Source organism: Tinamus guttatus, unplaced genomic scaffold (assembly GCF_059628265.1).
Source record: "Tinamus guttatus ecotype Peru unplaced genomic scaffold, ASM5962826v1 Tinamus_guttatus_pri_ptg000402l, whole genome shotgun sequence".
In the NCBI taxonomy this organism is placed as follows: Eukaryota; Metazoa; Chordata; class Aves; order Tinamiformes; family Tinamidae; genus Tinamus; species Tinamus guttatus.
Window position 1 is genome coordinate 1236657 of NW_028288936.1, and position 13468 is coordinate 1250124.

Consider the following 13468-nt stretch of genomic DNA (forward strand, 5'->3'; position numbering starts at 1 on the left):
AATGATGGAACAAGATGCTTCAATAACCTGACCAACACCTTTTATGAGATTCCTCCTGACACCCTAAGGTGCTCTGAGCCCTCAAGTGATTGGCCTGATCTGGCCTCCCTCCCGCTTCCCCACAGGCAGCGGCCACTCATGACGCTGAGGAGTCTCTTCCTCTCCCATCTCCTCTTCAAAGGGCCACTTACAGCCACACGCTGGGGAAGAAAGCAGGTTTTGGACCTATCCTTTTCCCCCTGGGGTTCCCAGGACACACACAGTTCCCCATGAGGGCACACAGCTTTTTGCAGTCTACTTGCCAAGCAGTGACTCGGCCTAAAGCAAGTAGCGATCAATCAGAGCACTTCCGGCTAGGCCCAGCGGTGGAGGGAGCGCAACCGAAGGCCACGGAAGAGCCAACACCTTTTACTCCTGCAGAAGGGACATGTCTTCCCTGCAACTCATATTCCAGAACCAAGCTCTAGAAAACTGCTTCTGCTTGTTAAAGTCTTAACAAATGGTCCCTGAAGGGCTATTTTGCTCTGGCATGTGTAGGTTCTGCACCTGGCAAGCTTTGAAAATGTCTGCCCTTTCTTACTGAACCATTTCTGGTAATCCTCACTGAGGGCAGCCTGAGCTCTGCAGTACAGGCAGATGCAATTTTCATGGCTACCAGTCTACTTCAAGAGCACACATGCACATGGCTGGGACTTGTAAATAACCACAGACTGAGTGGAGGCTATTCTGGGACCGGCCAGATGAAAACCTCTACAAGCAAAGCTACTAACTTTGCTTAAAACTTAATCCAACACCAAAACAATTGGCCTATCTCAAATCGTTAAATGCAGGCTATAGAAACCGTCAAGGATAGAATTCAGTCTACCATCGTCGATAGCCAGCTTGCACAAAGCAATCCTCCTAAAGCAACTCCCTGCCTCCCCTACACATCGATGGAAAAAATAAAAGTTCTTCCACAGATCTTCCGGAGTCTGCAGATTATCCTGTTCTAGGCTTTAGTTCTTAAAATTGCTGAAATGTAATACATATTATTTAAAATAAACTTTTGTCTTTATATATCTCAACAAAACAAACAGTGTATTTGAAGAAAAACTGTAAGAATAGGAGGTTTGGAGTTGTTTTTCAGTTTGGAAGCTTGTTTTTGTTTTCATGGGTGTATGTCAGTCACTACAGAATCTGACTTTACTGAAAAGCCCCCCAGGTACAAACACTGCCCCCCCGTTTCTTCTCCCTCCCTTTCCTCCCACCAAGCGCAAGCAAAGCTGCAACGCGGTGCTTAGCCTCCTGCTCCACATCCCCGAAATCAAACACACACAGTATGTGAGAAAGTTTTATCATTTTAGAATCAAAATATCCCTTAAAATATTTACATTTTACAGTAAAAAGGATAGTAAAACACAAAGTAATGTACAAGCTCAGGTATTCAAGTTTTTGAAGCACAGAAAATGATGGGAGAAATGACTGACTACTACAAATTGTATTTTGAAGAATTTAGTTTAAAAATGTTTTGTTATTAAAACAAGTGCAGTTTAAAGCAATAACATTCGAGCAGATCAGCCTTCCAATTTCTGGTCACAAACTGCTTCAGATGCTTAGGAAATATTTGAAAAATGAAATACATTTGAACTGTTTTATTGTACTGTTGAATAATTTAAAAAGAAGTCTTCACACCACTCAGCATATTATATTTTGTTGTCATGTGTGTAGATTCTCTGCTACACTCTTTAAAAACAGTGCAATTTAAAAAGAAGGTTATTGTATGAAATTCACCTTTAAAATTATCACGCATCTTAAAACAGAAGAGAGCACAAATTACCAAAGGCAGCAACTATATTGCATACTTGACTAAAGCCAACCTCATCAGCTAAGAAAATTTCTAAGCCTTTATTGCATATTAATAAAGGAAATCTTTAAAATTTTGAATATACAGCAATGTAAAATTTTTTAAAATATTAAACTCCTACTTCTAGCGATAGTTGGTATAATGAAAAAAAGGATGAGTATTGGTACAGTGATTGGTACCAAAACACAGACTTGTTTCTGCAAAACACCAACACTGAATAAAAAAAGATGGCACAATCCTAGCAGGCTTTTTTTTTTATACAAAGTTTTACGACATTACTCTAAGATTATTTAAATAGGATTTTTTGAAAGACTGCCTGCATCTTCTTTACCTTTTGTTTTTAGTTCTGTCGCTGTGGTCCCTATGTTTATCTCTGCTCTTTTCACTTTCTCGTTCTCTATGTTTCTCTCTACTCTTCTCCCTCTCTTTATCCTTTTCATGAGCCTGCTCTTCAGTTTTAGGCTTATCGGTCTTTTTTTCTGGATTTCTAGTCTCTTTGGGGCATTTTCCATCAGAAGCCCTGTCATTGTGTGGAGGTCGCAATCTTTCCTTGTCTCTATGTCCCTCCTCTCTACTCTTCCTCTCTCTCTCTTTTTCCTGGTTTCTGTCTCGGCGCCTGTTTCTTTCTGCATCTTGCTCCCAGTATTTTTCGTTGTCCCACTCTTTTTCATGTCTGTCTTTCTTTTGGTGATGGGAATCACTATAGAACCTTTGCCTCTGTGGATCACTTTTTCCTCTACTGAAACCTCTGTCCAAAAGCTGTTCTTGTCTGCCCCAAGGGTCACTGTGACGTCTTTCTGGTCTCCTGCTATCTTTACTTTGAAAAAAATTTTCTGGCCCCAAAAATCTTGACTGTTTGTGAGCCACTGGTAGCCCTTGTGCCATGGGTCCGGTATAGTGTGGTGGCTGACCTGACAAGTTAACTACAGGTGGCCATGGCATCATTGGATTTTGAGGAAAGCCAAAGCCTGGAGGAGGAAGAAGTGGAGGTGGCAAATGAGAAGGAAATCCAAACATAGGGCTGTTCTGTGGAGGAAAGTTATGAGGTGTAGGACCCTGAAACTGAAATCCAGGTGCGTTAGATTTAGGATGCTGAAAATTGTGCTGTGGAGGTCTAACTGATGAGAAGGTGCCACTTGTAATGGGGTTTGGGATCTTGGAAATAAAGTCAGAACGAGAAGAATTTTCTGGTTCAAGCTGAGATGAAGTTGTTGCTGGTCCTCTTCTAAATGAGTTCACTGTTTCAATGTTTTGCATCAAGGTATCTTCCTGCAAGTTCTTGGTATCCTCTGCTTGTGAGGTGCAAATATTATCTGCTTTCGTTGCAGTTGAACTATAATGCACCTCACTTGCTTGTGCATTACCTTGGCACAGGTTTAAGCCTTTTTCTCCAGGAGACTGTTTATTCTCTGTTTCCATTTGATCACTTCCTGAAACATTTTGTCGGTCCTCGTTTCTGTTAACATCTCCTTCCTTGTTTTCTGAAGCATTAGTCTGTTGGCTTCGTCCAGCTGCCTGTCGTGGGTCTCTCTTGAGATTAATAAACAGTGGAGATTTAGAGGTATTAGTACTTGTAGTTTCAGCAGAGCCTACATTAACACTGTTTTCATTGCCTTTTTTCCCTGCATTTGATGAAGGAGAAGAGACACTAGAATTTGTGGTCTTTTTCATTTCCTGTCCAACATTCTCCTTGTCATGTAATTGCAACTTTGGATCATCATCTTTACTTTCTTCCGTTTCTTTTTTCTGCGACTGAGCAGATAAATTTGCTAAAAATGCTTCTGTGGAAACATCTGGAGGTTTTCCCTTCAGACTAAGGCCCATCAAAGTTCCAACACTTTTTGCAGAACTTGAGGTTGCTACGGTTGTTGCATCCGCTGTTACAGTAGCATTAGGGGATTCCTGTAGACCTTCTAAGCTCGTATTTGTTTCACCAACTTCAGCAGTTGCATCAGCAACATCTATATCCATATTTTCTTCTTTCAAGGTTGCTTGTTCATTTAATAATGGTATGTCTTCGCTGGGACTCACTTCTGTCTTACTCTGTTCATATACTGGCCCTGTGGTACCCAACAGGCTTTGAAGAATATCATCCACTGGCAGTGGTTTATTTGCTAGCTCCAGAGTAGAAGGTTGGTTTTCCCATCCAACCAGGACTCCGGGAAGGAATCGCAGAGGCTTTGGTGGTTCATGTTTGGTACTTTCCACTAAAGGTTCAACAACTGCAGGTACATCTTCTATATTAGACTGCTGAGATTTATTTCTCTGCTTGTGTAGCACAGTTGTGAAGGAATTGAAAAAATCATTTTCTTCTTCTTCTTCTAATGCCAATTCATTATGAGAGACTTCAGGCTTGTTTGGCTTGCTTTTCTTCTCTGGTGGCAAGCTACTCAAGGTGCTTTCAGAAACTTCATCCACAAAGCTACTACTGACAGCAGTAATCTGCCTCTTCATTTTCTGTCGAATTATCAATCCTAGTAATAGATTTGGTCGATGTATTTCAATCCCTGTACAAAATCACAACAGAAATTAATCATTTTGGTTAACATTTTAACACACAAAAAAAACCAGATAATAACACACATAATTTATGCAGTATTTTGTAAAAATATTTTTTTCTTATTAACTCCAGCTTTGAAATCTCCATCAATAATTAGAACAAACCAGAATGATGTACTATACTACAGCAAGTACTATGCTACATTTCCAGAGCAGAGTAAGCAAGACAATAAAAGACAGCAAAAGGCTACAATACTTTTCTTTACAAAGCTTTTAAAACAAAGGAATATTCCAACATAAAAGTTATGACTTCAACATCTGCAAATTCAAATTTGTTCATTATGTATTTTGTTCTGAACAATCTAAAGATTCTTGGGGTGGGGAACCAACAAATATGGCCCCTTGTCTTCCCAAATGGGATTCTTGTTCCACTGAGTTGAAGAAATCAGGTATAAGCAGAACAACTGGCAGACGTTGTTTCAGGATCATTTCTTCCTTGTTTGTCTGTTTTTAAGTTTTCCTGCTTTTTTGTTTGTTTTGTTTTTAAATTTGGAACTCAAGGAAAACAATAAGTTAGTGAAAAATCAGTATTTTTCAAACAATGAAATATATTAGTTTTAATAATGAAATATACAATTAAAAAATCAACATGAAATTCTGTATGACTGCTACCATAGGTCACTTGCATCACTGAATTGAATTTACTGAGATTTTAAAACCAGAGGTGGGGGAAGAATATACAAAAAACAGTTACTCAGTATTTTTTTCTACAATAGCTTTTTTTTTTGAAATATAGAATTATTTCCAATTGTAAGATTATCTTGAAAGGAAGCTATTATAACACTAATACTCACGACACGTTGGAATAGAATATCTTAGCATTTTTTTACAAAACCTTAACTCCAGTTCTAGAAATTATTTCTCTCTTAAATTTCTGGAACATCCTTCTTTAGAGAGTGTTATGAAAATGAGTGCCAAATTGCAGGCTGTACCTACCAGGCCCATCGAAAGGCACAAGATGATGTGGAACTTTATCTGAAGAACCTAAAGGGATGAGATACATATCTTTCACTTGCTTCATATTATTGGCAGCTACTCCATAACGTTTTCTGCTGCTGAAATAGGCAAACAGCAAAGCATAGGAAATCTGATCCTCTTCAGTGACAGGCGTAAAGCGAACTACACAGATTTCCTGTTTACAAAAAAGAGATAAAAACAAAGAAACGAATAATGGTCACATATACTTTACTACAAAATTTCAATTGTTTTGGTGACTTCTTTTAATTTAAAAGTACAATCCAAAGAAGAATAGATATCACTACAGAAACTCAGAGAGGAGAGGAGGAAGACAATGACTAGAGGACCAAAAAGAATCAAGAAAATGGAGAAAACGTGTGAAGACAAAGGTATCATTACAAAGGTATCATTACAGTGACTGACAAAAAAAAAGTTAATATTTTATATTAGCTTGCTAAATGAAAGCTTTATATTACCCTGCTAAATAAAAATTTTAAGGGAAGAATGCAAACTTCCAAGCAATTATTCCCACCCTGCCATTAACAATATTAGAAAGCCTTATTTCATACGGCCTATCATGTCCCAGATACTGATTAAGACTAGGGAAGAGCAGTATCCAAAGCCCAGAATTAGGGACACAAGTAAGGAAGTACATAACTTCCAATTACTTCAAACAATAGTAGTTTTCTTCTGCACATTGACATTAATATAACATAACACATCTTTTAGACTCAAATATCATACCGTATCATCACATTACATCAAGTTATATAATTCTGTGCAACCCAGCATTAATATAACAAGCTGAAATATTTGCCTTAGCATCCAGCAGAAAAAAGAAAAGATGTCAAGCTAAAACAAACAAAAAACACATTCAAATGCCAAAAGGTCTTTCACAGATTTTAGGCCTATACTATTCATACATTTATTGTACTTTTTTAAGAGTAGGTAGAACTACTGCCCCAGAACACATCTCCTCAAGTCTCTCCATCCCAACATCCCTGTTAATTTAGCCACATCTCATAAAACAGTGTCAACCCAGCAAACTTAACAGCACTTGTGACAGTCTCGCTCTGCAAGGGCAGCAATGAGCGTGCTGTTCTTCACCAACAGGTGAATAGGAAGGATGTTTAGTGGCAAGTCTTCTATAGGTAAAATTTCTTACCTTGGTCCCTGAGGCTTTAATTTTTTCCACATACTCCCAGACAGTGTGAGGAGATATCCTGCCACCTACTTGAATACTATCTGGTAAATCCTATAAGAAAGAACAACAAAACATACCTAATTTTATATACTCAAAATACACTTAACTCTTAAAGTTCTGGAATTATAAAATTTTAATATAATAAGTGTACAATTTACAGCAGTAGTTAGAGACAAATTAATCGATGATTAAATTGGGATTTTCAATGGGAAGTCAACAATTTGTAATAAACTAGTTCTCGCTCGACACTATTCCCTCTTTCTCTTATAGTTATTTACTTGAGTAACATTAACTGCAAAGGTAATGTTCCCCTGTTCTGCAACTACTTAAAGTATCTGTAAAATTTAACTGCTGTGAGAAAGCTAAGTCCATCAAGGAATAAAACAAACTATTTTAAAATTTTAATCATGAGGGGAAAAAATACCCTGCATGCAGACCTATATTTGTTCTTAGACACTATCAAGTTCACTATTCACTATCAAGTGACATAAGTGGACTTACAGAATCATTTAGTAACACTTTAGGAAAAAAAAAGCGGGGGGGAGCTGAATAATTTTTTTGCAAAATAATCCTTTCCTACTAAAGAGGACTGTATACCCTGCACTACTTACAGCAAAGTAAATATAATCACATTAACAGAAGATCTAACTAATTAGAAAGCTGACGCATCCTGTGTCACTGATGAGAGTAACACAGAGCCTTATGAGCTCTTTGATCTTTCGTACATTAACTTTTATGTTTTAACGCCAATTAAGACTAGATTAGAATAAATAAAACTCCTCCTATACCATTTTCTATTGTAAAAGACAAAATCTGCACTGTCAACAGAAACCACAAGAGTGGGCACTTTTTTTCCTGGAGAGGGGGGTAAAGAGGAAAAAAAAAACGAACAAAAACCAAGCGAATCGCTCCCCCCTGCCATCCCAGCTCTTTTAATGCTTTGAGTTCAAAACAGCTATCATTTTCTCACCTCTAATTCAAGAAATGGAGGCCACAAAGATGGTTATTTTGATGACAAATGCTGTCCTACCTTACACCATTCTACCTTCATACTACTGAAAATGTTCCATAATGAACTAAATACAGTTAAACATTCATAAAAGCAGCTCTGGAAATACTGCTGGTCATCTGCATGGAACATAAGAGCAAAACATCCTGACAGGTATCAGAGAATTTAAAACCTTTAAAGGTCTGCTTATATACTGAAAAATACTTTGCTACCAAATATGTAAGCCCTACCTAACCTTCTTCGGCTTACAAGCACTTTGCTCAGTATCATGATTGTGCTTCACTGCTTTCTATCATCACCTTATAAGCTAGTAATAGTATAAACAAATTAGTTTCAAGTTAATAAATGAACTGTTCATTCCTTACAATAAATATAAATACCTCTGTTAAATACTCAAAAGAGCCAGAGACTGGATAGGCCTTAATGACAAACTTTGCCACAGAAGGCATGTTGATAAAACCCTTCCAGATGAAATTCAGGCGTGCCAGAAACAGGGTTTCGCTTTCCACAGTACCAGGTGTTTCTGATCTAAAAACAAAGGCAAAAAGGTCTGTCAGTAACACAGTACAGAACAAAGGATCATGCAAGCCATGATCTCCAGTAAAATAAATTATGTAAAATGAAGAATTTTCTTTTTCACTTGAACAGACTTGTGGTTCAAGTATGGAGAAGGGTGAGACAGATAACTGTATTTCTCATCTTCCAGTAAAAGAGATACGGACAGAATATCAGTTCAGTAGTGTATCCTTTGAGCATGAAAGACCCACGTAGTCTAAGAGTTACTAAGTGCTATTAAAAGGACACAAATGCTAATGGCACTGCAGACCAAATAAGGGCATATATAGCATTATACATTGTTCAAACTCTCCCATTATTTAAATACCTTTTGTGTCAGGAACCACTGTAAGCAGTGGCCTGTTGCACTCACAATGTAGATGCACAGTAAGCAACATGTAATGAGTGCTGGCCTTGAATTGACACATAAGCACATTAACGCAGGCAACTGAATAAAACCTTTTTTTTTTAAACACTGTAACATTTCTAAAAGCATAACCAGCCACAATGCATAAACATTTTCCAACACAGTTAAGCATAAGCAGATAAGGTGCAATCACAAATAGAGATTTCTGGCTTAGTTTCATAAATCGGGTGTAGGAAACTAACATGAACAACAGTGAAATTTGCAAGATAATGACAAAGGGTGTATGCCAGGCAGCAGAGGGCTCTGGTAGAACCCTCTGGCAGAATCGTCCTCCAGAATAAACAGAAAAGGTGTTTGGCAAAACCAGAACAACTGCAAAAACTCTCATAAGCTACACTGGGCACAGATGATTCTCCCTTGTGTCCCCCACTCCTCTTTTCCCTCTGGAGAGGGCACAGCAAGCCTCAAACACCAGTGATGAGGATGGAAAAACAGGGAAGAACAGTCCCTGTTTCAGTTCCAATTTCTCATACAAAAAGAGTTCCAGTGTAGCCACCTTGATCTCCTTGGCACTGACTGGACATCGGTGCTAATTGCAAGGCATCTGCTTCACTTTTAAGAAGCAACTGTAACAATATATATAGGCATGGACTGATAAAGAGTAAAAATATATTATGCTTGTCAATGTTAATGACTCTCATTTCTGGAAAAGAATTGTTTTGAGATTTGAAATTAATCTGATTTGAAACTAGTCTTTTATGTGTTTAGATTATAGCAATCTCTAATTCACTAGCTTGAGATGTGTATATATAGAGATATAAACAAACATGCACACACAAAGACACACACACACACATATATACCTCCACACACTCAACTGCAACACTGTATGTACCCTGCTGCTTAGCAGCATAACACAATCAGAAATCTTAATTCTGACCTACTTAATATGAACCCACAATGTTGTTAATTTGTAGGCACCTCTGCACTAGCAAGTGCAGGGCAGCTTATTTTCCCCAAAAGGAAATGTGAGAATTACAGGTCTGTATTCACAACAATACAAATGGTATTATTTATACAAACGCATAGCATGATTTACTCTAGCAAGTAACATCACTCCTAAGAAGAGTTCTGTAATGTCAAGTACAGAAGTGGATTATGAAATACCAGAAGAAAAAAAAAAACAATTGGGGTTAAGAGCTTAATGACAGGAATAATGTCTTTTATTTAAAAACACCTCAACAGTTTTATACTACCTTGGGAGAGATGAGAATGGTGATTTTGATGAGTCTTGTTTATCATCTTCCAATAATTCTGAAGCTAAAATACTTGATGTTGAAGAAAGTGCATCTGCAATGCTCTCTGCTTCATTGTCTGACTGCTTCCGTGCAACTCCAACAGACACTTTCACTTTTTTCGCAGAAAGATCATCAGTAGGTGGTGCCATTCGGCCTAGAGAAAATAAATTGGAATGATTTTTACTTTTAATTAGAGGAAAAAGTCGATTTTCTCTGAAAACATGGAAGAAGCACTGAAAAACACAGTACTACCATTGCAGTTGGACAGCATAAAGAAATGAGGAAGCAAATATAGCAGGTACACCCATTTATAAGATTTATTTCTCTTTTTGCAATTTATTTTTTATAGAACCCATCTTTACACCAATAGCCTATCATTTTAAAATAGTCTCTTTCTGTAAACAATAAAGTAAAATATTGCTTCCACATCATTGCCTGTAAACTGGAGATAAAAACATTTATTTACATTCTTGAGGTGTAATGAGTTGAAAAACACTATGCAAGTGTTTTTATTGTACTTTTCAAAATTACCTATGCAGATTTTGCAGTTAAGATCAAAGAGGTGATTTTTGTGTTGACTTGTGGTGTCTGGAGATGTAGACTCATTTCCTTCTTTATCTTTTTCAGCTTCCTCTGTCTTCTCAAACAACTTCAGCGTATTAGGTTCCTAAGGAAAGTTAAATATTATTTTTTTCCTTTTTTTGTTAATGTTCCTAATAGTAATATTCATATTTTTCCCCCCTCAATATTGTCTTTCATTCAGGCATAAAATGCTCCTTTCAGATCCACTTTTTCTGAAAGAATATCACAAAAGCTACAAACGATTTAAAACATAAAACAGACACTCCTAAATTTCTTTTAGGTAAGATTTAGAGTATTTTCTACTGTCGATGGAATTTAGACCATCATGAACACAACAACAAGAAAAACAAAACAAAACAAAAAACTGTCTAAATCCTGAAGTGAAAATCAGCGAGGATAAAAGAAAATTTAAATTCAAAATAAAACAAAAATTTAACATACAGTTTTAAGAACAGAATTACAAACAGATGACGCTACAACCATATATATATATACACATATATATGTGTGTGTATATATATTTTATATATATATATATAGTTGCAAATTGTATTCCTTTTTACCTGAATTTCCATAGCTTCTTGTTCTTTTATTGGTGTTTCACTCTCAATCTCTATTTCCCCTTTGTGAGTAATTTTTGTGATAGGTCTTCTTTCAACTTCCCTCTGTTCTTTCTCAATCATTTCAATTGTCTGCAAGAAGAGCAGGTTATATACGTTTACTTTGAGATAAAAGAAATAAATTCGAAAATCTAAAAATATGATAAAAAAGCATTTCAGAAATCGTGGAGAGGCAAAAAAGAAGTATATTCATATTTTACAATACACAAATCCAGCATTATAAACCTCACCTAAAAGACAGCAAATATTTATCAAGTATTTACTTTTGCATTAACACCTTCTCTTTGTTTCTTGAATACTAAACAGAATACAGGAGTCCTCCTGACTAATCAGAGTTGCTTAGTGCAACACACATTCAGGCCTTTCTAAACACACATGGCCTGTAAAGAAAAAAATAAATATACTTAAGTGGTTAATGAAATAGAAGTTGACAAATCTCACGTGTCTGTTTTCTCTTTGTCTCCAGGCAGCCAGTTCTTTGGATGCCAGTTCTTCTGGGCTCATTCTTATTAGATGGTCTGGAGTAACCTCTCCTTTAAGTACTTTTTTAAATAATATCTACAAGAAAGAAGAGAAATTAACTACTCCCATCCAAACAAACCAGGGCCTTCGTAACAGTCAACTAAGAAAGACAGCAGACAGTATTTACAGCTACGTAGACCATGTGTTGCTTAATACTTTATTCTTCAAGAAACACTGCTCGATTTTTTTTTCTTTAAGAAGAAAAAAAGTAATTCCAGAACCTACTGCTTATTCTATATAGCACAGTGTATAGAAAAACAAAATTGTTAATGCTTATTGATCAGATGTAAAATTAACTGTTCTTCCAAAAGAGAAACTGAGTTTACGACTACTGTAGCCAAAGTGATTAGAACAACTGATTAAAAAAAAAAAAAAAACCCCACAGGCAAGAGGTTGATGAATTGACTCTGATGTTGAAAAGCAGACTCCTGAATGCACAAAAGTGATGTAAACAGTGACGATTTTTCTTCGGCAAAGACCAAATTTAAAAAAACTGTGTGCAAATAAATGATGTGAAAAAGCTTTTGCATGAAAACAAAATAAGCACAAAAAGGACTATTCCAGGAAAAAAAGACAAACACAACAAGCAAGCACTATCCCCTTCACCTTGAAAACCTATTATAAAGCACAGCACGGGCAAGGAGTTGCAGAATAAATGACAGGTAAAGAAGGAGAAATGGAACTTGCACGAGTGCATTGAGTGCACAGGAAAAGAATAAAAAATACTGAAGTCAGAGAAAAAAATAGAAAAAAAATAAGAGAACAAATTGTAAAAGTTTTAATAATATATCTGTACAGAAGACCACCTTTATCCTATTGCAAAAGAAGGATTTTTGTGAAGTATTATACACAAATAATACATACGTTATTTTTTGGATCTTTCAGATTGAACATTAAACTCCTGTATTTGTTCTTATACTTTGAATCAGTGTCCCGAAAAAAAGAAAAGAGTTCTTTTTCTATCCTTGTGGCAACTTTTCCTGCTCTCTCCTCAGGTATCTTTAAACTGGAGTCTGTCAATCTGTAAGAGAACACAAGGGAAAGTGGAAAAATTACCAATTTCCAAAACATTTTTTCTCTCTCTTTTTAAAAGAAGATAAACATAATTTTATATATAATATATAGGTATACATATATAAATACAAGTGAAAATACGTATGTGTATATATACACACACACACACACACACCCCTACCTTTTCATGAGTATTTCTTTAAGAGACTGTTTGACACTTTGTCTTATCTGATCAGCAGAAGGTTTCGATGCTGACACAGCTGGCAAATGTGTTGTACTACTTGATCCTCCTTTTTCAATTTTCTTTTTTTTAATTTCTTGTTTCTCATGAACACCTATCAAAATACATAGAGTTAAAAATCTTAAACTACTCAGCCACTGATCCAAACATTTATTGTTATGGGATATCCTGAAGCTTTAGACGGCTAAGAGTTTACCTTCAGGAAGAAGGAATGGGCTCAGTGGGGTAGTTGTCTTGGTTAGTTTGATTAATCAAGAAGAAAAAAAAAAAAAAAAAAACTTTTGCAACTCTTTGACTTAATGTCTTTTCTTCCACACCAAGACAAGAAAAACATTGACCAATAGCTGAATTTCTGTGAAAGCACAGATTCATTTTTCAGAAAAGCAAATTGGAAAATAATACATTGGAAAACATTTACTATAATAAGATTAAATTTTAAAGTAGAGTTTTTCATTAAAATTACATTTTTGAACCTACTAGCCATCAAAATTATTTCAATTCTAATAATCTCAGCTACTCCTCTAAGAAACACTCTTTCACAAAGCCACTATAAGTAATTGCAACTTTCAATGAAATCACAATAATTAAAAAAATTACTTCAGTTCCAATGTCTGAATGGACCACTCTAATTTAGAGCGATAGCTTTCCATTTAAGAATCAAAGGAAAAGAAACAATATTAACCTGAATTTACTACTC

At 36.1% G+C, this 13468-nt stretch overlaps 1 protein-coding gene across 2 annotated transcripts in view; it reads right to left on the minus strand.

Moving 5' to 3' along the window:
• Positions 1-1317: 1317 nt before the first annotated feature.
• The window catches only part of PHF3 (PHD finger protein 3), a 39187-nt gene continuing 27036 nt past the window's right edge, over positions 1318-13468 (minus strand). For both annotated transcript variants that reach the window (XM_088531219.1, XM_010219238.2), the window contains 10 exons: positions 12712-12865; positions 12381-12537; positions 11436-11552; positions 10938-11066; positions 10324-10459; positions 9751-9946; positions 7953-8100; positions 6525-6614; positions 5339-5534; positions 1318-4350 (listed from right to left, as the gene is read on the minus strand). In XM_088531219.1, coding sequence (XP_088387345.1) covers positions 2171-4350; positions 5339-5534; positions 6525-6614; positions 7953-8100; positions 9751-9946; positions 10324-10459; positions 10938-11066; positions 11436-11552; positions 12381-12537; positions 12712-12865 — 3503 coding nt within the window. In that variant the 3' untranslated portion in view covers positions 1318-2170. The remainder of the gene's footprint in view (positions 4351-5338; positions 5535-6524; positions 6615-7952; positions 8101-9750; positions 9947-10323; positions 10460-10937; positions 11067-11435; positions 11553-12380; positions 12538-12711; positions 12866-13468) is intronic.